General features: G+C 40.6%; 1 protein-coding gene across 2 annotated transcripts in view; it reads right to left on the reverse strand.

The window, feature by feature from the left end:
* The window catches only part of LOC121328102 (pyridoxal kinase-like), a 145,924-nt gene that overhangs the window by 27,334 nt on the left and 92,864 nt on the right, over window positions 1-25,726 (reverse strand). For both annotated transcript variants that reach the window (XM_041272591.1, XM_041272590.1), the window contains 2 exons: window positions 24,288-24,333; window positions 13,146-13,257 (listed from right to left, as the gene is read on the reverse strand). In XM_041272591.1, coding sequence (XP_041128525.1) covers window positions 13,146-13,257; window positions 24,288-24,333 — 158 coding nt within the window. The remainder of the gene's footprint in view (window positions 1-13,145; window positions 13,258-24,287; window positions 24,334-25,726) is intronic.

Here is a 25,726-nt window from a genome sequence, read left to right on the forward strand (position 1 = left end):
TGTACAATTTTAACATTTGATTTTAAATTCAACACTTTTCACAATATATCCAAGCATCTTGTTGGCCTTTTTTATAGCTTCCCCACAACATAGTCAACATAAACTCCACTTCTGCCTCGGTTATGCTAAAGTTATTTAAAACTGGATAGGAACAGCTTGACATGTGGGGCATGTTGTCTGTATCCTCCTTTGTGAAAAGTAATCTTTTTTTTTTCTTCATCTGTGATTTTGCCATTTGTATCTCTTAGACATTTAACCTCCTCTTTGAATGTTCTCTTGCTGTTTTGTAACACTGGAAAAACATTTTAGAATTGGTTTTAGCCCCCTTAGCAATGTTCATTTCTATTTCTCTCTTGGCCTTTCTAACTTCCTTTTTGACTTGTGTTTGCAGTTCTGAGTACTCTTTCTGTGTACTTTTGTTTTTGGTCCCTTTTAAACACTCTGTAAAGAGCCTTTTTTCTCTATTTTTTTAATGGATCTGTCAAACCATTTTGGCAATTTAGTTTTACATTTAGATTTGTCTACTTTTGGGATGAAATTGTTTTATGGCTCTAATACTACATTTTTAAAAACAGCCATTCTTCTTCTGTGGATGTTTTCTCTATTTTACTCCAATGTAGTTCTGTTAGTCTCTGTTTCATACCTTCATAGCTTGCCTTTCTAAAATTGTAAACCTTAGTTTTAGTCGTTTTACTTTTGGGTTTTAAAAATCACTTCAAATGAGACCATGTTGTGGTCTGAGTTTGCCAGTGGTTCTATGACCTCTGTTTTAGTTATTCTTTCTTTGTTATTTGAAAAGACTAAATCAAGGCATGCCTCCTCTCTAGTCGGTGCCTTGACAAATTGTGTTGGGAAGAGTCATTTGACATTTCCACCATTTCAATTTTGTCTGTCGTGCTCCCAACGGGGTTTTCCCATTTTATATGGGGGAAGTTGAAATCCCCCCATTGGTATGGCTTCTCCTTTGCTATATCCCAGCTCAGCCAGACTCGTGTGACATCCACCAAACTTAATATCCTTGTGCTCCGTCTTTCAGATGAGACATTGTTTTGACTCTGCAGCTGATGAATAGTTCATACATCCTAGTCTCGTATCTTGTAAAGCGCTTTGTGGTGGTGGTCCACTATGAAAGGAGCTATACAAAAATACAGATTACACCGTGTAACAATTTTTTTTTTTTTTTGTTCCTGGGTAGTAAGTGTTATTTCCTAATTGCTTATGCCTCAAAAGTATAGAAAATGGCTATTATTCCCCATAAACTTTGCTTTTGTGACCAGGACAGTGATATTTCAAAATATCACTATTTCCAAAGGGAAAACGGCAAATGTGTGTCTTCAGTTCACGTAAAGTCAGAAAAAAACAACATATGAATCCAAATTAACATGTATTTATACTAAAGTAATACAAAAATGAAGTGAGTAGTTTTTCGAGATTTACGATTATACTGTATTTACAGACCCAATATTGTGGATGAGGCGTATAAGAGGAAGAAACTTTGGTATGCTCAACTAGCTACTGAAGCGGAACAGCGAGGATGGACAGTCCGAGTTTACCCAGTGGAGGTGGGTTGTCGAGGATTTGTGGCACACTCTACAACCCGGTTTCTCCGAGATGTCGGGTTCAGTGGCCAAGAGTTGCGTCACACAGTGAAGAACTTATCTGAAGCAGCAGAAAGGAGCAGCAACTGGCTGTGGTTGAGACAGAAAGATTCTGGATGGGGATCTCAAGCACCATAGAAAGAAAGCAACGCTGATGTACAGGTAAGTAAACTGGGCTGAGCTGAGTGGGGGATGGATGGGGGTGATGCTGGGATGCCAGAAGTACCGTTGAGCCCTCCTGAGGTGTTGTGGGCTAGTCGACGAAACACCAAGGATGGAAGGTGCCCACTTGAAGACCCCAGAGATGTACCCTACTTAGCTCAATCCAGACAGTTGTCATGCTGATACGCTGGAGAGACCGTATTGGGTTGATCCCCGGGGCCAGCATCGCAGCCGTTTTGTGTGCTGATTTGCTGGCGAGGCAAAATAAGCTGATCCCTGGAGCCAGCATTACACTTCAGCAATCAACACCAGACAGAAGGATATCGACATCACAAGATGGAAAGCAACGCAAATGGATGGAGATGCAGATGGATCACATTAGTTTACTGTAAAGCTACGTCTTAGTTGGTGCTTATCTTGGCGAGAGCTGTGTTCAAATCAGCATGAAGTTTAACAGAAGAAAACATAAGAACATAAGAAAGTTTACAAACGAGAGGAAGCCATTCAGCTCATCTTGCTCGTTTAGTTGTTAGTAGCTTATTGATCCCAGAATCTCATCAAGCAGCTTCTTGAAGGATCCCAGGGTGTCAGCTTCAACACCGTTACTGGGGAGTTGATTCCAGACCCTCACGATTATCTGTGTAAAAAGGTGCCTCCTATTTTCTGATCTGAATGCCACTTTGTCTAATCTCCATTTGTGACCCCTGGTCCTTGTTTCTTTTTTCAAGTTGAAAAAGTCCCTTGGGTCGACATTGTCAATACCTTTTAGAATTTTGAATGCTTGAATTTGGTCGCCACGTAGTCTTCTTTGTTCAAGACTGAACAGATTCAATTCTTTTAGCCTGTCTGCATATGACATGCCTTTTAGGGCCGGAATAATTCTGGTCGCTCTTCTTTGCACTCTTTCTAGAGCAGCAATATCCTTTTTGTAGCGTGGTTACCAGAACTGAACACAATATTCAAGATGAGGTCTTACTAAAGCATTGTACAGTGTTAACATTACTTTCCTTGATTTAAATTCAACACTATTCATAATATATCCAAGCATCTTGTTAGCCTTTTTTATAGGTTCCCCACATTGTCTAAATTGACATTTCTAAGTCAACAAAAACTCCTAGGTCTTTTTCATAGATTCCTTCTCCAATTTCAGTATCTCCCATATGATATTTATAATGTACATTTTTATTTCCTGCGTGCAGTACCTTACACTTTTCTCTATTAAATGTCATTTGCCATGTGTCTGCCCAGTTCTGAATCTTGTCTAGATCATTTTGAATGACCTTTGCTGCTGCAACAGTGTTTGCCACTCCTCCTATTTTTGTGTCGTCTGCAAATTTAACAAGTTTGCTTACTATACCAGAATCTAAATCATTAATAAAGATTAGGAATAGAATACTGATCCCTGTGATACTCCACTGGTTACCACACTCCTTTCTGAGGTTTCTCCTCTAATCAGTACTTTCTGTTTTTTTACATGTTGTTAACCACTCCCTAATCCATGTACATGTGTTTCCTTGAATTCCTACTGCGTTCAGTTTGAGAATTAATCTTTTATGCGGGACTTTGTCAAAAACTTTCTGGAAATCTAAATAAACTATGTCATATCCTTTGCAATTATCCATTATCGATGTTGCATCCTCAAAAAAATCAAGCAGGTTAGTTAGACACGGTCTCCCTTGCAGCCATGCTTCTAATCACCACCTGCCATTCAGAGATGGAACAGGTTGGTAGTTGTCAGAAAGGGAAAACAGCAATGTGACTGGTAGGCTAACAGAATGCTGTTAAAGTTGTCCAGCCATGTACTGAATGTACTAGCTGAATAGGCACGCTTGAGACCCGACACTGCTTGCTGGGGCAGATAGTATCCTTGGACAAGAGTGGTAACTTAGGCGCCTGTACCAGCAATGGAAGCCACTGGTGGATGCTGTAGCCAGGTGACCCCAGCACAACTGGATCTAAAAGAGAATCCGGATACACGGGGGGGGGGGGGGAGGCAAGGGCAGGGGAGAGGTGCTTCTATAGACCAGGGCACCTGCAAGACTACAGTGGCCCTCTTCATCAATGGCATAAGCTCTGCTGTTACATGGAGAGCTTCATCGCAGGCTATTTGACTCCACATCCTGAGATGAGAATGGCAGCTCCTATTCTCCCACCTCCTTCTGTCAATTTGCACTCGTAGCCCCCTGGGACCCCAAGGAGACTGAAGGGGCAGGCAGTGCCATGGGAAACTGCTGCCCAGAGCTTCTCCATTCCCAAGTGCATGGCTCTCCCTTGGTACAGAGCCATGGGGTAAGAACACAGCCACCTCTCTATAAGAGTGATAGGGGAGAGCACTGTGCAGGAATGAGGGGCGTTGAGCACTCTGTGGAGCAGGAGAGACGTTTCTACAGTGTACTCTTGAAGAATGCGCACAAAACATGCAGAAATGCTGCATGAACGTTCAGCACCGCGTGCCTCGTCTGCTCAGCAGCAACACTGCTGTACAGTAAAGTAACACGGCGGATGCAGTGTACAGCACTGTAAAACTGTAACAGGGTGGGTCAAGACTCAAACCAAGTCCTGTGGTAGTGGACCAGGGATGGTAGTGGTCAAAACAAAGTTGGAACGGCATGGTACCAGGATGGAACCGGGTGGTACCAAGTTTGAAACAAGACAGTACCGGTACGGTCCCTGTTCGGTATGGTACTGGGTCGGGAATGGAGCAGGTGACTTACAGGTCTACTCTGTTCGCATTACCGCAAGAAGCAGTAGACAGGGAGGCCTACCTGTATAGCTTCTGGCAGACCCAAACAGTCTGAACGTATTCAAGACCAACCATAGAAAACAGTAATAACCCAATTACAGTTCAGAAAATAAGAATATCATTTACAAAAATGAAACTTAATTTTTAAAAGTCAGCTGACTCAAGTTGCTTGATCCCTGTGAAGGGGCGACACAAGCCACCAGCTTCACGTGGGGCACAAGGCCACTGCGGAATGTAATAAACAACAGGCTATATGCAAAAATTGCCAAGGAAAAAGCCACTCTTAGGAAAATATCACAAGGACAGTCGCTTAAAGTTAGCAAAATGATATTTGAATGATGGATATGAGTTCTGACCAAAGGTTTTGTGGTGTGATGAAATAAAAATCGAGGTATTTGGTCATGCTGAAAATCTGGTGAGGCATACCAAACAAACAAGCTGAAACTCGGAGCAGCTGATTCAAATTCAGCGCCGTTTTGAGACACGGGCGAGGGGAGGAGCCGACAGCACAGCAGAACAACGCAGTTAAACGAGGCAGTCTTCCCAGCGACAGCGAGTGGAAGCGACAGCGAGTGGGAGAAGTACAGGCGTGGAAAAGTACAGAGCAGTTTCGAAGCAGAAAGGAGAAATTGCATCTTGAATTGCTTTAATCAGAAAACAGGGGACATTGGGGAAACACAGCCGCGTGTGTTTTTCTGATAACAAACAAGCTGAAACTCGGAGCAGCTGATTCAAATTCAGCGCCGTTTTGAGACACGGGCGAGGGGAGGAGCCGACAGCACAGCAGAACAACGCAGTTAAACGAGGCAGTCTTCCCAGCGACAGCGAGTGGGAGAAGTACAGGCGTGGAAAAGTACAGAGCAGTTTCGAAGCAGTTTGAAAGCAGGTTGACAGCTGCAGAAGAAACTAAACTTCAAAAAAAAAAACCTCAACATGGTCTTCAAGCCAGTAATCTGTGACACCTGCTTGATGTGGGAAATCCGAGAAAACCCAGCGGAGCTAAACCAAGTGTGCGTAAAGTGCCGCGCGATCCAGGATTTGCATAAACTAGTAAGTATGCTAGAAATGGAGCTGGAAGAAGTGAGACAGCAACAGGATCTTGAGGAACTGGCACACCCACAATTCATGGAAGTCTGCATCACCCCTAACAGACTGAAAGCCACCAGGGAGATAGAAGGTCAGAACAGCTGGGTTCAGGTAGGCAGAAGCAGGGAAAAAAAGAAACTTCGTCAAACACAACCACCAGAAATCAAAACAACCAACAGATTTGAGTCACTTCAGAATTTTGATGAGCAGAACCAACAACAAGAGAATGAAAGGAACAACATCCAGGACCCTATTGACAGTGGTGACCAGACAGCAAAAAGAAGGGAGGTCATGATTGTTGGGGACTCCATATTGAGAAACACAGCAAGTTCAGTTCGCAGTTTGGACCCCCTTACTACAACAGTGTGCTGCCTTCCGGGAGCCTCGGTCAAGCACATCACTGAAAACGTGGACAGGCTCCTAGAACGAACAGGAGACGACCCGGTAGTAGTCGTCCACATCGGTACAAACAACATTGGAAGAGACAGACCAAAATCCCTGCAAAATAAATTCAGAGAGCTAGGAAGGAAATTAAAAGAGAAAACCAAAACTGTGGTATTTTCTGGTATACTACCCGCACCTTGCAAAGGACCATATGGACAGCTGGAAATAATTAATCAAAACGAATGGCTGAAGACGTGGTGCACACGGGAAGGCTTCACCTATCTTGATCATTGGACCACATTCTACAATGAGGACTATCTGTATAGACGGGATGGACTGCATTTAAATAACAAGGGAACTAGTCTACTCGGAGAAAAGATCCTCGAGCAGGTTCGGAAGCATTTAAACTAGAAAGGAAGGGGGGAGAAATCAACAAAAAAACAGAAGGGAGACCGCATCAAAACAAGAACAACAACTCAGGTAAGACAACCATTAAATGTATTTATCTAAATGCTAGAAGTATCAGAAACAAAATTCTAGAACTTGAAGCTACTGCACTAACAGGTAACTATGATGTGATAGGTGTTACAGAAACGTGGTTATCTGAGAGTGATGGGGACGAATATAATATTTGTGGGTATACACTGTATAGGAAAGACAGGCAGGACAGAAGAGGAGGAGGGGTAGCGCTATACATAAGAAACAGTCTTGAAGCCCAGGTGTTAAACCTGGACAAAGAAAATAAAACCGAATCAATATGGGTCAGAATAACAGACAAAAATTCAAAAGGCATAATAATAGGAGCATGCTATAGACCGCCAGATTCAGACGGTGAGCACAATAATCTGTTATACAATGACATTAGAAATGTGTTTAGCAAAGGAGAAGCCATACTAATGGGGGATTTCAACTTCCCCCAAATAAAATGGGAAAACCCGGTGGGTAGCGCGAAGGATGAAATAGAAATGGTGGAAATGACAAATGACTGCTTCCTAACACAATTTGTCAAGGCACCCACTAGAGGGGAGGCATGCCTTGATTTAGTCTTTTCAAATAACGAAGATAGAATAACTAAAACAGAGGTCAGAGAACCACTGGCAAACTCAGACCATAACATGGTCTCATTTGAAGTGTTTTTTAAATCCCCAAAAGTAAAGACTAAAGCTAAGGTTTACAATTTTAGAAAAGCAAACTATGAAGGCATGAAACAGAGACTAACAGAAGTAGATTGGAGTAAAATAGAGAAAACACCCACAGAAGAAGGATGGTTGTTCTTCAAAAATGTAGTACTAGAGGCGCAAAACAATTACATCCCTAAAGTAGACAAATCTAAATGTAAAACTAAATTGCCAAAATGGTTTAATAGATCAATTAAAAAAAAATATTCAGCGAAAAAAGGCACTTTACAGAGCATTAAAAAAGGACCAAAAAGAAAGTACGCAGAAAGAGTACACGGAACTGCAAACGCAAGTCAAAAAGGAAGTTAGAAAGGCCAAGAGAGAAATAGAAATGAACATTGCTAAGGGAGCTAAAACCAATTCCAAAATGTTTTTCCAATATTACAACAGCAAGAGAACATTCAAAGAGGAGATTAAATGTTTAAGAGATACAAATGGCAAAATCGTAGAGGAAGAAAAAAAAATAGCAAATATGTTAAATGATTACTTTTCACAAGTTTTTACAAAGGAAGATACTGACAACATGCCCCACATGTCATCCAGTTCCTATCCAGTTTTAAATAACTTTAGCATAACTGAGGCAGAAGTGTTAAAGGGACTAGGAGCTCTTAAAATAAACAAATCCCCTGGGCCGGATGAGATCCTCCCAGTAGTACTCAAAGAAATGAAAGAAGTAATTTACAAACCGCTAACCAAGATCATGCAGCAGTCTCTTGACACAGGGGTGGTACCGACAGACTGGAAAATTGCAAACGTAATACCGATCCACAAAAAGGGAAACAAAACTGAACCAGGTAACTACAGACCAGTAAGCCTGACTTCTATTATATGCAAACTTATGGAAACTATAATAAGATCCAAAATAGAAAATTACCTATATGGTAACAGGGTACTGGGAGACAGTCAACATGGTTTTAGGAAAGGGAGATCGTGCCTAACTAACTTGCTTGATTTTTTTGAGGATGCAACATCAATAATGGATAATTGCAAAGCATATGACATGGTTTATTTAGATTTCCAGAAAGCTTTTGACAAAGTCCCGCACAAAAGATTAATTCTCAAACTGAACGCAGTTGGGATTCAAGGAAACACATGTACATGGATTAGGGAGTGGTTAACATGTAGAAAACAGAAAGTACTGATTAGAGGAAAAACCTCAGAATGGAGTGTGGTAACCAGCGGTGTACCACAGGGATCAGTATTAGGTCCTCTGCTATTCCTAATCTACATTAATGATTTAGATTCTGGTATAGTAAGCAAACTTGTTAAATTTGCAGACGACACAAAAATAGGAGGAGTGGCAAACACTGTTGCAGCAGCAAAGGTCATTCAAAATGATCTAGACAAGATTCAGAACTGGGCAGACACATGGCAAATGACATTTAATAGAGAAAAGTGTAAGGTACTGCACGCAGGAAATAAAAATGTACATTATAAATATCATATGGGAGATATTGAAATTGGAGAAGGAATCTATGAAAAAGACCTAGGAGTTTTTGTTGACTCAGAAATGTCTTCATCTAGACAATGTGGGGAAGCTATAAAAAAGGCTAACAAGATGCTCGGATACATTGTGAAAAGTGTTGAATTTAAATCAAGGGAAGTAATGTTAAAACTGTACAATGCACTTGTAAGACCTCATCTTGAATATTGTGTGCAGTTCTGGTCACCTCGCTATAAAAAAGATATTGCTGCTCTAGAAAGAGTGCAAAGAAGAGCAACCAGAATTATTCCGGGCTTAAAAGGCATGTCATATGCAGACAGGCTAAAAGAATTGAATCTGTTCAGTCTTGAACAAAGAAGACTACGTGGCGACCTAATTCAAGCATTCAAAATTCTAAAAGGTATTGACAGTGTCGACCCAAGGGACTTTTTCAGCCTGAAAAAAGAAACAAGGACCAGGGGTCACAAATGGAGTTTAGAAAAAGGGGCATTCAGAACAGAAAATAGGAGACACTTTTTTACACAGAGAATTGTGAGGGTCTGGAATCAACTCCCCAGTAATGTTGTTGAAGCTGACACCCTGGGATCCTTCAAGAAGCTGCTTGATGAGATTTTGGGATCAATAAGCTACTAACAACCAAACGAGCAAGATGGGCCGAATGGCCTCCTCTCGTTTGTAAACTTTCTTATGTTCTTATGTTTTCTTAAGTCAATCCGGAGGCATTAATATCCTTCTAGTGTACTGTCAATCATGGAGGCAGTAATATCCTTCTATGGGGCTGTTTTTCTTCTAATGGAACAGGAAATTTAGTTCCAATACATGGTAAAATGGATTCCATAGCATACCAAAAGTTATTGGTCAATCATCTGAAACCCACCACTACAAAACTTGCTTTAAAGTGTAACTGGACATTATAACACAACAACGATCCAAAGCACGCATCAAAATCTACTTCAGAATGGTTAAAAAAAATATAAAATCAAGGTTCTGAAATGCCTAGTCAAAGTCCCGATCTAAATCTGACCGAGAATCTTTAGTATGAGTTGTGCACAAGAGTGGTCCTCAGAATTTGAATGAACTGGAACAATTTTGCATTGAAGAATGGTCAAAAAATCATGCCAAAAACTCATGAGACAAATATCCTATCATAGTCAAAAAAAAAAAATATATATATATATATATATATATATATATATATATATATATATATATATATATATATATATATATATACAGTGCCTTGCAAAAGTATTCAGACCGCTGACCAATTCTCTCATATTACCGAATTAGAAATGGTACATTGAAATTTCGTTCCGTTTGATATTTTATTTTAAAACATTGAAACTCAGAATCAATTACTGTAAAGTGACATTGGTTTTATGTTGGGAAATATTTTTAAGAAAAATAAAAAACTGAAATATCTTGCTTGCATAAGTATTCAACCCCTGTGCTGTGGAAACTCCCAGTTTGCACCGATGAAAGAAATTGCCCTAATGAGGACACAATTACTTTACCATTGGCCTCCACCTGTGAACCATTAAAGTTGCTGTCACATTTTCGGGATAAAAACCCCACTGTTGAAGGATCATTGGTAAGGCTGTGAATCTGAAGGAAAATGAAGATCAAAGAGCATTCTACAGAAGTTAGAGATAAAGTAATACAAATGCATAGATTAGGGAAAGGGTACAAAATAATATCCAAATGTTTGGATATCCCAGTGAGCACAGTTGGATCAATAATCAGGAAGTGGAAGCTGCATCACACCACCCAGGCACTGCCAAGAAAAGGCCGTCCCTCAAAACTCAGCGCTCAAACAAGAAGGAGACTTGTGAGAGAAGTCACAGAGAGACCAACAATTACTTTGAAGGAGCTACAGAGTTCAGTGGCTGGGAGTCGAGTAATGGTCGAGTAATGGTCATAGTAACCAGTCAACCATATCAAGAGCTCTGCATAACACTGGCCTGTATGGGAGGGTGGCAAGAAAGAAGCCGTTACTCAAAAAGTACCATCTGAAAGTACGTCTGGAGTTTGCCAGAAAGCATGAGAGTGACCCAGCTGCGATGTGGGAAAAGGTTTTGTGGTCAGTTGAGACCAAGATAGAGCATTTTGGCCAAAACTCAAAGCGCTATGTGTGCCCATGCCTCAAGACACACCATCCCTACAGTGAAGAATGGTGGTGGCAGCATTTTGAAGTATTTTGAAGAATGTGGCAAAATCACTCCGACACTGTGTGCAAAGCTGGTACATACTTACCCAAAAGACTTAAACCTGTTATTGTAGTGAAAGGTGGCTCTACCAAATATTAATGTGTGGGAGTTGAATACTTGAAGCAAGATATTTCAAATTTTTATTTTTCTTAAAAATATTTCCCAACATAAAACTAATGTCACCTTACAATAATTGATTTTGAGTTTAAGTGTTTTAAAATAAAATATTGAACAAAACAAAATTTTAATTTACCATTTGTAATTCAGTAATATGAGAGAATTGGTCAGGGGTCTGAATACTTTTGCAATGTACTGTATATATAATTATTATTATTTTTATTTTTTTTATGGATGAGGACACAAAAATAAAATGAAACCAACAATTACAATCAAATTTTTACTTATATATTTTTGATGGGAGAAAAAAAGGGATATCCTGAAAGGTTTAGAGGGGTGGGAAAGAGAAGAAAAAAAGAATCAGATTTTTTTTTCAAATGTAGAAAAATCAGATAAATTATGAATACAATTGTCAATTATATGTGATTTATTATAAACAAAATATAAATATATATATAATATAATATAAAAGGGGACAATAGACAAATAAAATTAAATCAAATATAAAATTATAAAAAATAAGCCCAAACTTTATTTTACATAAGCAGATCAATCGAAAATTAGCTGAACTCAGTTCTGTCCATCACCAGTTCAACCAAACTCAAGGCAGTTCAAGGTACAAGGTTGCAAACAGGAACTGTAAAAAAAAAAAAAAAAAAAAAACACGTGCTTCCTTTGAGCCTCTGGTCACTGGCCTCAAATATCACTTGAGAAAAAAATAATGAAGCTACATCATAGCGTATTTTGGCCACATGTTTCAAGTGCCTCTCCAAGCATGAGCAGCTTCAATAATGTCGACATGACAACTTCAGAAGTAGGAGGGTCTTTCTGTATCATCAACACAACAGAAGCAGTACAGTGCAAAGAAATGCAGTTGCTAATTCCACAAAACACAAGATATTGCAAATTAGGTCTAACAATTTTGTCAGATCTAAGCTATCAAGACCCCTGTCACTGGTTCGTGGAGTGTGTGTATGCCTTTGGGAAAGCAGCTGCGACATGCAACAGGTAACGCATCGCTGAATCTGGAGCACCTCGTTGGCTGGGAGATGTTCCTAGGAAAGCTGCACGAAGTGCAAAAACCTGCTGCGCTATAGCTCGGGGCTACTACACGGCCATTGACACACAGACCCCGCTGAGGGAAAGTTTGCTTTGTTGACATCCATAAGGAGCACGTCTGCTCTACAGGAACTACACGAAACCCTTCCACTAAAAGAGGGCGCTCGTGAAGGCATTGCCCAGCCAAGTCTGTGTGACAAGGCAGGAGTCTCCATGAGAAAGCAGGGACTCTGGGAGCCCAGAAGTAGGTCAGTTTAGTGGATCCCAACCAAGTATAGATAGGGTTACCATAGGGTAGTAGGTTACATCTAGAGGAGCGCAGGCTCTTAGTCCTGCTCCTACCCTCAGAGGGTTGCTTCCTAGCTCCTGGTGTAACAGGGAGTGGGGACTCTCGACCGCAGTGCAGGGGACAAATGGAGAGAGTCTGAATGTTGTGCCAGTGTCACAGATGCAAAACAGTCCATAGAACAGCGGGCCAGCTTGCTTTCTAGTGACCTCTTAGAAAAAGAGATGCAGTCTTTAACAGCTCCCTCTGCATGCTCCCTTCTCAGGCAGTGGATGCACCTGTCATGCTTATCCTCTGCCAGAATGTTTCTCTTGTAAACAGTACAAAGGTGAAACCCAGGCTCAGTAAAAGGTTGAAAAAACAGTTCAGCCATGCAATGTGTGCACAAGAAAAGATAGTAAGCTGATTGGTGCAGAAAACTGTTGTGCACACAGAGTGCACAGGAATGGAGCACTGGTAACGGTCTTGGTGGTGAACAGCACCAGATCATTGGTACCAATTCTGGTACCAACCTTGATACCAATAATGGTGACTGGTACCTATTTTGGTCATGACCAGGTCACTGGTACGGGCTCTAGTACTGAGTGGGCAGTGGTACTGACTTTGCTATTTGTTTTCTTTGAGTTTCCACAACTGACCTGTAACTTGTCCTTGTCCCAACTTTGGCACTGGAGATATTTTCCGTGGAGCCCACTGCATTCAAGCAATTGGAATAGTTTTTTCCATAAAATGTAGTCCCTATCCATTACTCCATGTTTTCAAACATAGAAGGAGTCATTAATTCCCCCAGGACATGCTTTGAAATAAGAAGCACATCTGTATATACTGAAAGCACTTTTAATTTTAACATCTCATACACAGGTCATAAAAGTACTTCTTACCTTTCTTGTGGCTTCCCAGTGCAATCAGGTATTTTTCTCCTAAAGAGGACGGCAGGTCCGAACTGGTGATCACCACAGTGTCCGGTCCCATATCATGAAGCAAGTCCATTACCTAGAACACAAAGGAAGAAACAGTCAGAACATAAGAACATAAGAAAGTTTACAAACGAGAGGAGGCCATTCGGCCCATCTTGCTCGTTTGGTTGTTAGTAGCTTATTGATCCCAAAATCTCATCAAGCAGCTTCTTGAAGGATCCCAGGGTGTCAGCTTCAACAACATTACTGGGGAGTTGATTCCAGACCCTCACAATTCTCTGTGTAAAAAAGTGTCTCCTATTTTCTGTTCTGAATGCCCCTTTTTCTAAACTCCATTTGTGACCCCTGGTCCTTGTTTCTTTTTTCAGGCTGAAAAAGTCCCTTGCGTCCACACTGTCAATACCTTTTAGAATTTTGAATGCTTGAATTAGGTCGCCACGTAGTCTTCTTTGTTCAAGACTGAACAGATTCAATTCTTTTAGCCTGTCTGCATATGACATGCCTTTTAAGCCCGGAATAATTCTGGTCGCTCTTCTTTGCACTCTTTCTAGAGCAGCAATATCTTTTTTATAGCGAGGTGACCAGAACTGCACACAATATTCAAGATGAGGTCTTACAAGTGCATTGTACAGTTTTAACATTACTTCCCTTGATTTAAATTCAACACTTTTCACAATGTATCCGAGTATCTTGTTAGCCTTTTTTATAGCTTCCCCACATTGCCTAGATGAAGACATTTCTGAGTCAACAAAAACTCCTAGGTCTTTTTCATAGATTCCTTCTCCAATTTCAATATCTCCCATATGATATTTATAATGTACATTTTTATTTCCTGCGTGCAGTACCTTACACTTTTCTCTATTAAATGTCATTTGCCATGTATCTGCCCAGTTCTGAATCTTGTCTAGATCATTTTGAATGACCTTTGCTGCTGCAACAGTGTTTGCCACTCCTCCTACTTTTGTGTCGTCTGCAAATTTAACAAGTTTGCTTACTATACCAGAATCTAAATCATTAATGTAGATTAGGAATAGCAGAGGACCTAATACTGATCCCTGTGGTACACCGCTGGTTACCACACTCCATTCTGAGGTTTTTCCTCTAATCAGTACTTTCTGTTTTCTACATGTTAACCACTCCCTAATCCATGTACATGTGTTTCCTTGAATCCCAACTGCGTTCAGTTTGAGAATTAATCTTTTGTGCGGGACTTTGTCAAAAGCTTTCTGGAAATCTAAATAAACCATGTCATATGCTTTGCAATTATCCATTATCGATGTTGCATCCTCAAAAAAATCAAGCAAGTTAGTTAGGCACGATCTCCCTTTCCTAAAACCATGTTGACTGTCTCCCAGTACTCTGTTACCATATAGGTAATTTTCCATTTTGGCTCTTATTATAGTTTCCATAAGTTTGCATATAATAGAAGTCAGGCTTACTGGTCTGTAGTTACCTGGTTCAGTTTTGTTTCCCTTTTTGTGGATCGGTATTACGTTTGCAATTTTCCAGTCTGTCGGTACCACCCCTGTGTCAAGAGACTGCTGCATGATCTTGGTTAGCGGTTTGTAAATTACTTCTTTCATTTCTTTGAGTACTACTGGGAGGATCTCATCCGGCCCAGGGGATTTGTTTATTTTAAGAGCTCCTAGTCCCTTTAACACTTCTGCCTCAGTTATGCTAAAGTTATTTAAAACTGGATAGGAACTGGATGACATGTGGGGCATGTTGTCAGTATCTTCCTTTGTAAAAACTTGTGAAAAGTAATCATTTAACATATTTGCTATTTTTTTTTCTTCCTCTACGATTTTGCCATTTGTATCTCTTAAACATTTAATCTCCTCTTTGAATGTTCTCTTGCTGTTGTAATATTGGAAAAACATTTTGGAATTGGTTTTAGCTCCCTTAGCAATGTTCATTTCTATTTCTCTCTTGGCCTTTCTAACTTCCTTTTTGACTTGCATTTGCAGTTCTGTGTACTCACCATCCACTCTGTGTTCACAGGATCTAAAACGTAAAGGTTCATGTTTGATCTGCTAAAGCCCACAGATTTAATACTACATTTTATTTATAGTGCTCATGCAGAACAATGGCACTGATTAATTCTTCACAGTGCACCCTACCACTGTCATTTTCTGTAAAAAGACCCTTCACTTTGGTCTGCTAGAATGTCTAGTTATTCACATGATGTCACTCAGTCATGCAATGGTATGAGTGGACCACAACTGTGCCTACTAAACATGCTTCAGACCATGAAACCACCTCCAGAAGCCTGCACTGTCTGAATGCTAAATGTGGGTTTCACAACCAAATTGCCACATCCAACTCCCCTCCATCTTTTGCAAATAGGGTAAAACTCGATCCGTCATGCCACAGTCTTTGCATTGGTTGACACCCCATTTAGGGTAATCCAGGCACTGAGGAAGACTTGTGCACTAAATGCCACCGTGTGTCGCTCCCAGAGCATTGATTAAGCAGAAAAAGGTGAGTTAACAAAAAAGAATGAGCAAAGTAAACAAAAAAATAAGCCTCAGTTTCAGTTATCAGTATACCTATACGGACTAACTACTGTGCTGTATATCTGCAAATGTTCATGCAAAATTTTAATCCACTCACTCCAAGTCCCTTTTGAAATATTGGTGATTACAGGAGGAGTTTATTAGATCTTAATTTATCCAAACCATTTTATATATATATAAGTCCCCACGGAAATCTGCGGTAAAATTTCCTAAAATCTGCAACGAGAAGTGTTTTCTGCAAAATTCTACAACAATGACTTTTTTTTATGAAAAACAGTGTTTAATGAGTATAAATAAATAAGAAAAAGAAAGTCACAGTTAGTTAAATTCATTTTTTAAATTAAATAGCATTATTAAAATCTGAAGAAAAAAACAGAACAAACATGTTTGCCATATTTTATGGAAATCAAAGAAGAAAAAAAAAAAACAATTCTTAAAAAATAAATTAAATACAGTTATAGCCAAAACATATGACTATATTTAATCACATTAGTAATAATAACATTTTTCTAGCAGAATAAGATGGTAGTGGTGCACTGGGATTCAAATTAGCATTGGTACATTTTACAAATGTGTACGAGGCTCGGAGCATTTTTGTACAAATGTAACAGGGTATTTTTAGAAACATTTGTCGTTCACCAAAATGTTGTCATTTTAAAACTTATCCACATCAAGACAGCACATAGAAGTCACTTGGAAACAGTGACAGGTGACACCGATTGGATGATAAAGCTTTTTTGTTTCTTTGACCAAGGCCACAATGTGAAAGTGCTACCATCACATACCACAAAACAAGATGGGAAAGTAACGATTTAAAAAAATAAAAATAAAAACATTGTCATCCCAAGCAATCGGATAATATCGAATATAGTTCACAGCCCCCTTCCTTTTTGAGCATTATTGTTGTTACTGCACCATGTACAAAAAATGTGTGTATTTCCGTATATAATTAGTGACATGTTTCAGGATCTGCAACATAGGGAGTACAAGCAAGGTCCTAATTGTTTTTCTCTGACCTTTCACATAGGAGTTACAGAACTAGGGATGGGACGGTATAAAATTTGCACGGTATGATAACCGTTAAAAAAAATATAGTGGTAACCTTAATATCACGGTATACAGTACATCATGCAAGCTATCAAATAAAGGCTCCAAAGAAGAAAGACTAATGTAAATCACTTAAATTACCGTAATTCACAAAAATAAAACCAACAAAACTTCCTTTCATGGAATGATTTAAACATTTGATATTTTGTATTTTACTATGCCAGATAACTTGGTATGTTTCTTTTTTATAAAGACAATCCGAATAATTAAAAACAAAAAACCTAAAGTTGTACACTTTCAGTGTTATACTACAACAGTATTACCATCTATTTGCTCAAAATGACATGCACCGGTAGTTTGTTAAAACATTTTAACATATAAAATTTAATAAATAAACAAACAAACAAATAAAAAAATAAATAAATAAATACTTTGGCAAATAGAATTGGGAAATGATCGGTCTTTTGCTTAAAACACAAACATGTACCATAGGTTATTATTTAAGAACAGAGATGAGTCATTGTGACGGGGAACTATGGGTGTTTCTACAAATTCCAACCTGTGACTCTCAAAAACAAGCCCAATTCCGCTTATTAAGAGGACTTGGAACACCTCGCCCTGCAACGACTGCATCTCTAGGAAGCGCGTCTACATCCGGTCAGCATCTGTCAATCAAAGGCTCATTCAGCAGTTACTGAGCATTCTGCCTCCAACAATAACCTTTCAGGTTATTTCCCCTCACTGCAGGCATCCAGCAGGCCCCTATAGTGGTCCCTTCTCCTCTAACTATAACCTTTCAGCTTCCCTCCCCTCACTGCTGTTGTCCAGCAGGCCCCTGCAGTGACCTCTCTGGCCACTATAGGCATCCAGCAGGCCCCCATAGTGGTCCCTTAACATAAGAACATAAGAACATAAGAAAGTTTACAAACGAGAGGAGGCCATTCGGCCCATCTTGCTCGTTTGGTTGTTAGTAGCTTATTGATCCCAAAATCTCATCAAGCAGCTTCTTGAAGGATCCCAGGGTGTCAGCTTCAACAACATTACTGGGGAGTTGATTCCAGACCCTCACAATTCTCTGTGTAAAAAAGTGTCTCCTATTTTCTGTTCTGAATGCCCCTTTTTCTAAACTCCATTTGTGACCCCTGGTCCTTGTTTCTTTTTTCAGGCTGAAAAAGTCCCTTGCGTCGACACTGTCAATACCTTTTAGAATTTTGAATGCTTGAATTAGGTCGCCACGTAGTCTTCTTTGTTCAAGACTGAACAGATTCAATTCTTTTAGCCTGTCTGCATATGACATGCCTTTTAAGCCCGGAATAATTCTGGTCGCTCTTCTTTGCACTCTTTCTAGAGCAGCAATATCTTTTTTATAGCGAGGTGACCAGAACTGCACACAATATTCAAGATGAGGTCTTACAAGTGCATTGTACAGTTTTAACATTACTTCCCTTGATTTAAATTCAACACTTTTCACAATGTATCCGAGTATCTTGTTAGCCTTTTTTATAGCTTCCCCACATTGCCTAGATGAAGACATTTCTGAGTCAACAAAAACTCCTAGGTCTTTTTCATAGATTCCTTCTCCAATTTCAATATCTCCCATATGATATTTATAATGTACATTTTTATTTCCTGCGTGCAGTACCTTACACTTTTCTCTATTAAATGTCATTTGCCATGTGTCTGCCCAGTTCTGAATCTTGTCTAGATCATTTTGAATGACCTTTGCTGCTGCAACAGTGTTTGCCACTCCTCCTACTTTTGTGTCGTCTGCAAATTTAACAAGTTTGCTTACTATACCAGAATCTAAATCATTAATGTAGATTAGGAATAGCAGAGGACCTAATACTGATCCCTGTGGTACACCGCTGGTTACCACACTCCATTCTGAGGTTTTTCCTCTAATCAGTACTTTCTGTTTTCTACATGTTAACCACTCCCTAATCCATGTACATGCGTTTCCTTGAATCCCAACTGCGTTCAGTTTGAGAATTAATCTTTTGTGCGGGACTTTGTCAAAAGCTTTCTGGAAATCTAAATAAACCATGTCATATGCTTTGCAATTGTCCATTATGGATGTTGCATCCTCAAAAAAATCAAGCAAGTTAGTTAGACACGATCTCCCTTTCCTAAAACCATGTTGACTGTCTCCCAGTACCCTGTTACCATATAGGTAATTTTCCATTTTGGATCTTATTATAGTTTCCATAAGTTTGCATATAATAGAAGTCAGGCTTACTGGTCTGTAGTTACCTGGTTCAGTTTTGTTTCCCTTTTTGTGGATCGGTATTACGTTTGCAATTTTCCAGTCTGTCGGTACCACCCCTGTGTCAAGAGACTGCTGCATGATCTTGGTTAGCGGTTTGTAAATTACTTCTTTCATTTCTTTGAGTACTACTGGGAGGATCTCGTCCGGCCCAGGGGATTTGTTTATTTTAAGAGCTCCTAGTCCCTTTAACACTTCTGCCTCAGTTATGCTAAAGTTATTTAAAACTGGATAGGAACTGGATGACATGTGGGGCATGTTGTCAGTATCTTCCTTTGTAAAAACTTGTGAAAAGTAATCATTTAACATATTTGCTATTTTTTTTTCTTCCTCTACGATTTTGCCATTTGTATCTCTTAAACATTTAATCTCCTCTTTGAATGTTCTCTTGCTGTTGTAATATTGGAAAAACATTTTGGAATTGGTTTTAGCTCCCTTAGCAATGTTCATTTCTATTTCTCTCTTGGCCTTTCTAACTTCCCCCACACTGCAGGCATCCAGCAGGCCCCTGCAGTGACCTCCCTGGCCACTATGGGCATCCATCAGGCCCCCATAGTGGTCCCTTCTCCTTCCCCCACACTGCAGGCATCCAGCAGGCCCCTGCAGTGACCTCCCTGGCCACTATGGGCATCCAGCAGGCCCCCATAGTGGTCCTTTCTCCTTTCCCCACATTGCAGGCGTCCAGCAGGCCCCTGCAGTGACATCCCTGGCCATTATAGGCTTTCAGCAGGCCCCCATGGTGGTCCCTTCTTCTCCAACTATAACCTTTCAGCTTCTCTCCCCTCACTGCAGGCGTCCAGCAAGCCCCATAGTGGCCCCTTCTCTGGAATACTTTTCTTTCAGCTCATCAGCAGTTTATTCAAAACACTTACCATTTCCAAGTTCATTCTAGCTCTCTGCCATTTCAGGGACATCATATGCAAGTTCTATCCTAACCACCGGCGCAAGTTGGTTAATTGTTATGGTGATCATTTTAGTCTTCTCAGATTCGGAGGTTCCCATTTCTCTGAATACTACAAAGTATTTTCTGCCAAAGCCGCTGCCCATCCCCAACAATGGAACCAGAGCGTCTACTGGGGTGCACTGGACCAATACATATTTCCCGTTCTTCTGCTTCTAGTATGCTCAGCATGCGGTTCAACTGCTCACCCCACTGACCCTCCACCCTGTCCCCTCATGTCCCTCCCTTGCAATCCTCCTCATCTTTTCATGCCCTCCAGATCAAAAGACGGTCAGGGCTGCAATACTGCATACTCTGGAGGCTGCCAGATTTGTAATAACTTCAACAAAGGAACCTGTACTATTCCGCCTGTAACTTCCTTCATTTCCGCTCACCATAACTCTACCACACCCAACATCAATAGTTTTAAGCCCTCTCAAAAATTTCTCCCTGCAATATGCAAAAATCAACCACGTCATATTCTTAATCAAAATTGCTGGGAAAGCCAGCCATGGATTTAAAGCCGATATACTGTATCAAACACATTTTTTAATTATGCCCATTGAGCCTGCCCTCAGGCACCTCTTTGGAGTACAGTGGCTTTTCAAATTTTATTTTTCTGTTTGCCTGATGTTTGGCTACAAAAGCAGCCCATAGATATTCAATACCCTGTGCTGTGCTGGATCCTCCTTAATAACTACTGCATTCCTTTTGTGCTGAATCTCCTGGATGATTTTCTTCAATTTGATTTTCCCCACGCTTCCCCTGCCCAGAAAATAACAATCCTCAAATCATTATTTTCAAATCTCAGCATACCCCTAGCATCAGAAAAGACCTTGGGTTCTCTCACTTCCATCGAGTTTCTAGGCTTTACCCTGGATTCCCAATCTTTTTCAGCCTCAGGGAGCAATCGTATTGTTTCTATTTCCACTTTTCTGTCATCACCCTCCTACCAAACGCTTCTTCTGTCTCTCCTAGGCCATTTAAACTACACAATGAGAATAATTCCTCAAGAAAGAACTGTCTCCTACATTCTCTTTTTTCCTCAACAATGTCATACTCATGGATCCTTCTTGCAGCAAGGAACTCTGCCTGTGGGAGCTCCTACTGAAAGTCTGGAATGGCATTAATTTCTTTTACCTTCGAGTGTCTCCTGCTGCACGAAGACATTAACTGTTCACAAATGCAGCTCCCTCTCTGCTTTGGAGGATACTACAAGGGAAAATGGTTTTCTGCTCCATGGCCCGAAGAATTCATCAGCATTCTTATCCCCGATCACTCCTCGTCATTGTACAAAATGTATCCAGTTGCTGTAGCCGCATTCCTTTTGGGGGTCTTCCTGGGCCCAAAAAATCCATTCTTCTCCACTCAGATAATTCAGCTACAGTCCAAATTAACAAAGGCCATTCATCCTCCCACCATATAATGATAATATTCAGAAGGATTACTTGGTTAAGTGTTACTCATCAGTTCATTCTCAGAGTTCAACACATTCTCGGCCACCTGAATGTAATCGCCGATTCTCTTTCTCGTTTCCAAATGCAGAGATTCAGTGCATTAGCTCCTGAAGACGACCTCCTTCCAACTCAGTTTCCTCCCTTTTCAGACCTGACATTCATGTGAGCCACCTGCTGCATTCCCTAATTCTGCAGGCTCAAGAAACAACTCTTCTCATCATCACTCCCTGCTCACTGCAAATATACTGGTCATCTTGGAATTGCATTCTGTTCCCTTCATTTTCCATGCCTGTAGTATCATCCTATATTATGTCCCTTAAGAATGGCGCTATAAGAGTTTCCTCCATCAATATTTCAATTTCCGACATCCAGTTTTTCTACAAACTCATTTTCGGCATCCCAGCTCTATACTTGACAACTCACACATTTCTCTAATCCTGAAAGGGCTTCAATGACCAGAATCTCTTTCTCCCCCTGCTTGCTTACCTATCATCATCAACATACTCTCTTGGTGCCTGTTGTCCGCTTCGGCTACTCCTCCCTGTTTTTAGATAAACCTTAAAGCCCTTTACTTTTAGCCTTCTCGGGTTCCTTAGGTGCTCCAGAGTCTACATCGCTCTCAAATTCAACCCCCAGATTCACCCCTTTGTCTCTGACATCGCAATTACCTCATCTGATACCTTTTCCTTCCTGTTCAAAAGAAGTAAAACTGTCCAGGAAGATTAGGGAACCCTTTCTATTTCGTTTATAAATAAAAAACTCTCATGTTAGCCCATATGACCCCTTTATCTCTTATCCATCTCTGTCTTTCTCAAGGCACATCACCCTCAGAGCTGTTTATTAAAGAAAACGGAACAATCAGCGCCCGCCATTGGTTCTTCTTTCACCTTCTCCAGATTCTTTCCATGTCCAGATTCACAGCTGAGCAGTTCTCTGGTCATTCCTTCAGAGTTCCAGGCTCCCTTATCAAATGGTTGGTTGTTGGTCGTTCAGTTCTTACATTAGTACAAATATTACAGATCCTAAAAATGCTTTTACAAAAATGTGCTCTTAAGCGTTAGTAGCCTGCCCGGAGGAAGGGCAATCAGATCATCCATGGATTCCTAGAGGTTTATTTCCCAAAAATGGGTTTTGTTTTCCTCTCCTGCATGCTGATGATCATTTGTTAAAGGTTGGCTAAACCTTCAAGTGGGCTATTATTATTAATCACGGCATTGAGACCGGCTTGTTCTTTTTGGGGGTCTCCGCCTCGTCCATTTGGACAGGCAGCAAGCCCTCAAACAAAAAAAAAGTCAGATTTGATGCCAAATGAAAGCATATATACAACATAATTCTCTGTAAAATTGCATACTCCGCATTCTCCACAATAAATAGTTGTACTAAAATATTTTGTGATTGGTGTTTGTCCTGAACTACTGAATTGAAATTTATAATTAATGTTCGGGAGGAGGGTCAGACATCAATCTCTGTGTCACCAAATTGAATCATTCAATTTACATGTTAACTAATTAAGATTGTTAGCACTATAAATACCCTCTTCACTTACCTCTCAGTTGCGTTTCGATTTCATCGAAACCCACCACCTCCCCATCTCCACCTCTTAAAAACAATTTCTATATTTTATCAATGGGCGTCTCTGCCTCATCCATTCGGCCAGGCAGCGAGCCCTCAAACCAAGTTAGGTTTGATGCTAAATGAAAGCGTATATACAACGTCACAAGGCTGGCTGAGTGGTGACAGCAGACCCGGAACAACAGGACAGAAACGTGGAGTTTTGGTGAAGCTGAGCGCTTGCTGGTGCTCAGCATTTAATAAACGTACAACCAGAAAATAAAGAACAAAACAAAACACAGCACGAGCCAAAATAAATAAACAAACAAAACGAACAGACACTAACAAACAGAGCTCAAGCACTAAACAAACAGACACTAACAAACAGGGCATGAGCACTAAATAAACAGACCCTAACAAACAGGGCACGAACACTAAACTAAACAAACAGACACTAACAAACAGGCACGAACACTAAACAAACAAGTACCATGCTGGCCCTCCAGCATGACGTAGCAAGTGTCTACTTTTTCTCTCTGTCTCTCTCCAGTTCTTTCGCCCTGAACACATAACCCCGAGTGAGTGAAAACATGCTGCGGAAAAGCAGGGTTGACAGCAACCTCAGGTGAAACTCCGGTGACCCCAGGTGATGGCAGCAGCAGCAGACCCTCGGGAGGCGACGGCAGCAGCAGCAGCGGACCCTCGGGAGGTGACGGCAGCAGCAGCGAACCCTCCAGAGGGGAACCCCTGGCCACAGAGGCGGCAGCGGGAGCTCCACTTCTCCCTCGTACCCTGTAACCGGTAGCTCCCCAGGCGATGTGGAGCGAGGCAGGCATCCTTGGGCAGTAGAGAGAACCAGCAGGTACTCGCCCTCTGTTGGTGGAGGTGGGAGCTGAAGCAGTCCTCCCATGGCGGTGGAGGCAGAACCAGCAGGAATTCACCTTCTGCTGGTGGAGGTCGGAGCTGCAAGCAGTCCTCCCATGGTAGTGGAGGCAGAAACAGCAGGAATTCACTCTCTGCTGGTGGAGGTGGGAGCTGCAAGCAGTCCTCCCATGGTGGTGGAGGTGGAACCAGCAGGAATTCACCCTCTGCTGGTGGACGGGGACCCAGCAGGCATTCACCCTCTGCTGGTGGACGGGGACCCAGCAGGCATTCACCCTCTGCTGGTGGAGGTGGCTGTAGCAGAGGCAGCTCCTGCTGCTCTGCTCCTCGCGGTGGACGTGGCGGAGGCAGATACTCATTTGATATGTCTGGGTTTTTGGAGCTTCGCTCACAGCTGTCCTAAGTGCTAGCCCGACATTAGTCTAGCAGCATTTCTATTGTTCCACCTACCTCAAGTGCTTCTTTCTCTATATTGATTTTCTTCCCGGTGAGTAATCTAGAAAAAAAAAAAAATAGAGAACATGAAGTATTCATATTAAATGTACAATTATGGTGGCCCTAAAATGTGAGCATTAATTTTTTTTCACTTCAGTGCCACATTAAGGCAATACTAAATACACCTTACAGCAACAAGGATCAACTTCTTGACAAAACCTGGCACCAGTTGTGTACAGTGTTGTGAGATTGTCAAGAGCAGATAATGGGGATTGCTCCAGTTTTGTACAGTGTTGGGAGATTGTCAAGAGCAGATATTGGGGGTTGCTCCAGTTGATTTCATGTTAAGACACACAGTGGTGAACTGCAGGAAGGAAACAGTGTGAGACACTCCAATTGACCAGGTTTGGCACAGTAGCACCCGTCATACCCAATTTAATTGGTTCCAAGGGTCCATGGGATATGTGAAAATGTAATATTTGAGAGGGAGTCATCATACTACATTGTAGCTGCTTTAGTAATGTCAGGGCATTATAAATGAACAATGTCAGATCCATCAGTGTTTCTTAACCCCTTCAGTGCTATGGGTGTACGTTCTAAAAATATACTCGTAAAGTGCTAGGGGAACGTACAGTGTATGTCCTCCCATATGTTGCACTCGTCTCACAGGCTGTGAATAACCGATTGCATAAAAAACGTTACACCGTGTGTGGGAGGGTTTAATCTCTCTAAATATGTGAATGATGCATTGGTCACATAATGTAAACAAAAATTAACTGGTTATTCAACAGTTCTTTTTAGAACTAATTAATTTATTTAACCAGGATAGAACCCTTGAGCTATGCATCTCTATATCAAGGAGATCCTGATAAGAGAAGGCAGCAAGAAACAACATAATAAATCATAAAAATAAAACATTCAAACAGCACAATAAATCAATTAAAACAAATAGGTCTGTAGTAATTTCCGTATTTTGTTCAGCTCTTTTTTGGTGTTTTTTAGCTTCTCTGTGTGTGAAATAATTGTGCTAAAATATTATTTGTTATATATTTGCTACACTATCCCAGTTAATTTCAGAACTTTGGCAGCTCTGTCAAATGCATTTACTACTCTACATTTTAATTCCTTAAATCACTTATTATACTACATTTACCTCATGTTTTTATTAGTGAAACAATTGTGAAATAATTTTGTTATATATTGGTCAACACTATCCCAGTACATTTTAGAATTGCTATAAGGTCAGATAAATTTACAGCTGTACATTTAATTTCCCTTACTAATTCTAATACATGTCTATTTTTTATATTTCTTATCTTTTTTATTGTTTTAATATTGTGTGAAGTTTATTTCATTCATTGGTGTATATTGGGCAGTACTGTAACTGTTCATTTCAAAACTATTTATATACAATCAAAAATGGCATGCAAAAGGTTCCGCACAGGATTGTGAAG

Source organism: Polyodon spathula, chromosome 15 (genome assembly GCF_017654505.1).
Source record: "Polyodon spathula isolate WHYD16114869_AA chromosome 15, ASM1765450v1, whole genome shotgun sequence".
NCBI lineage: Eukaryota > Metazoa > Chordata > Actinopteri > Acipenseriformes > Polyodontidae > Polyodon > Polyodon spathula.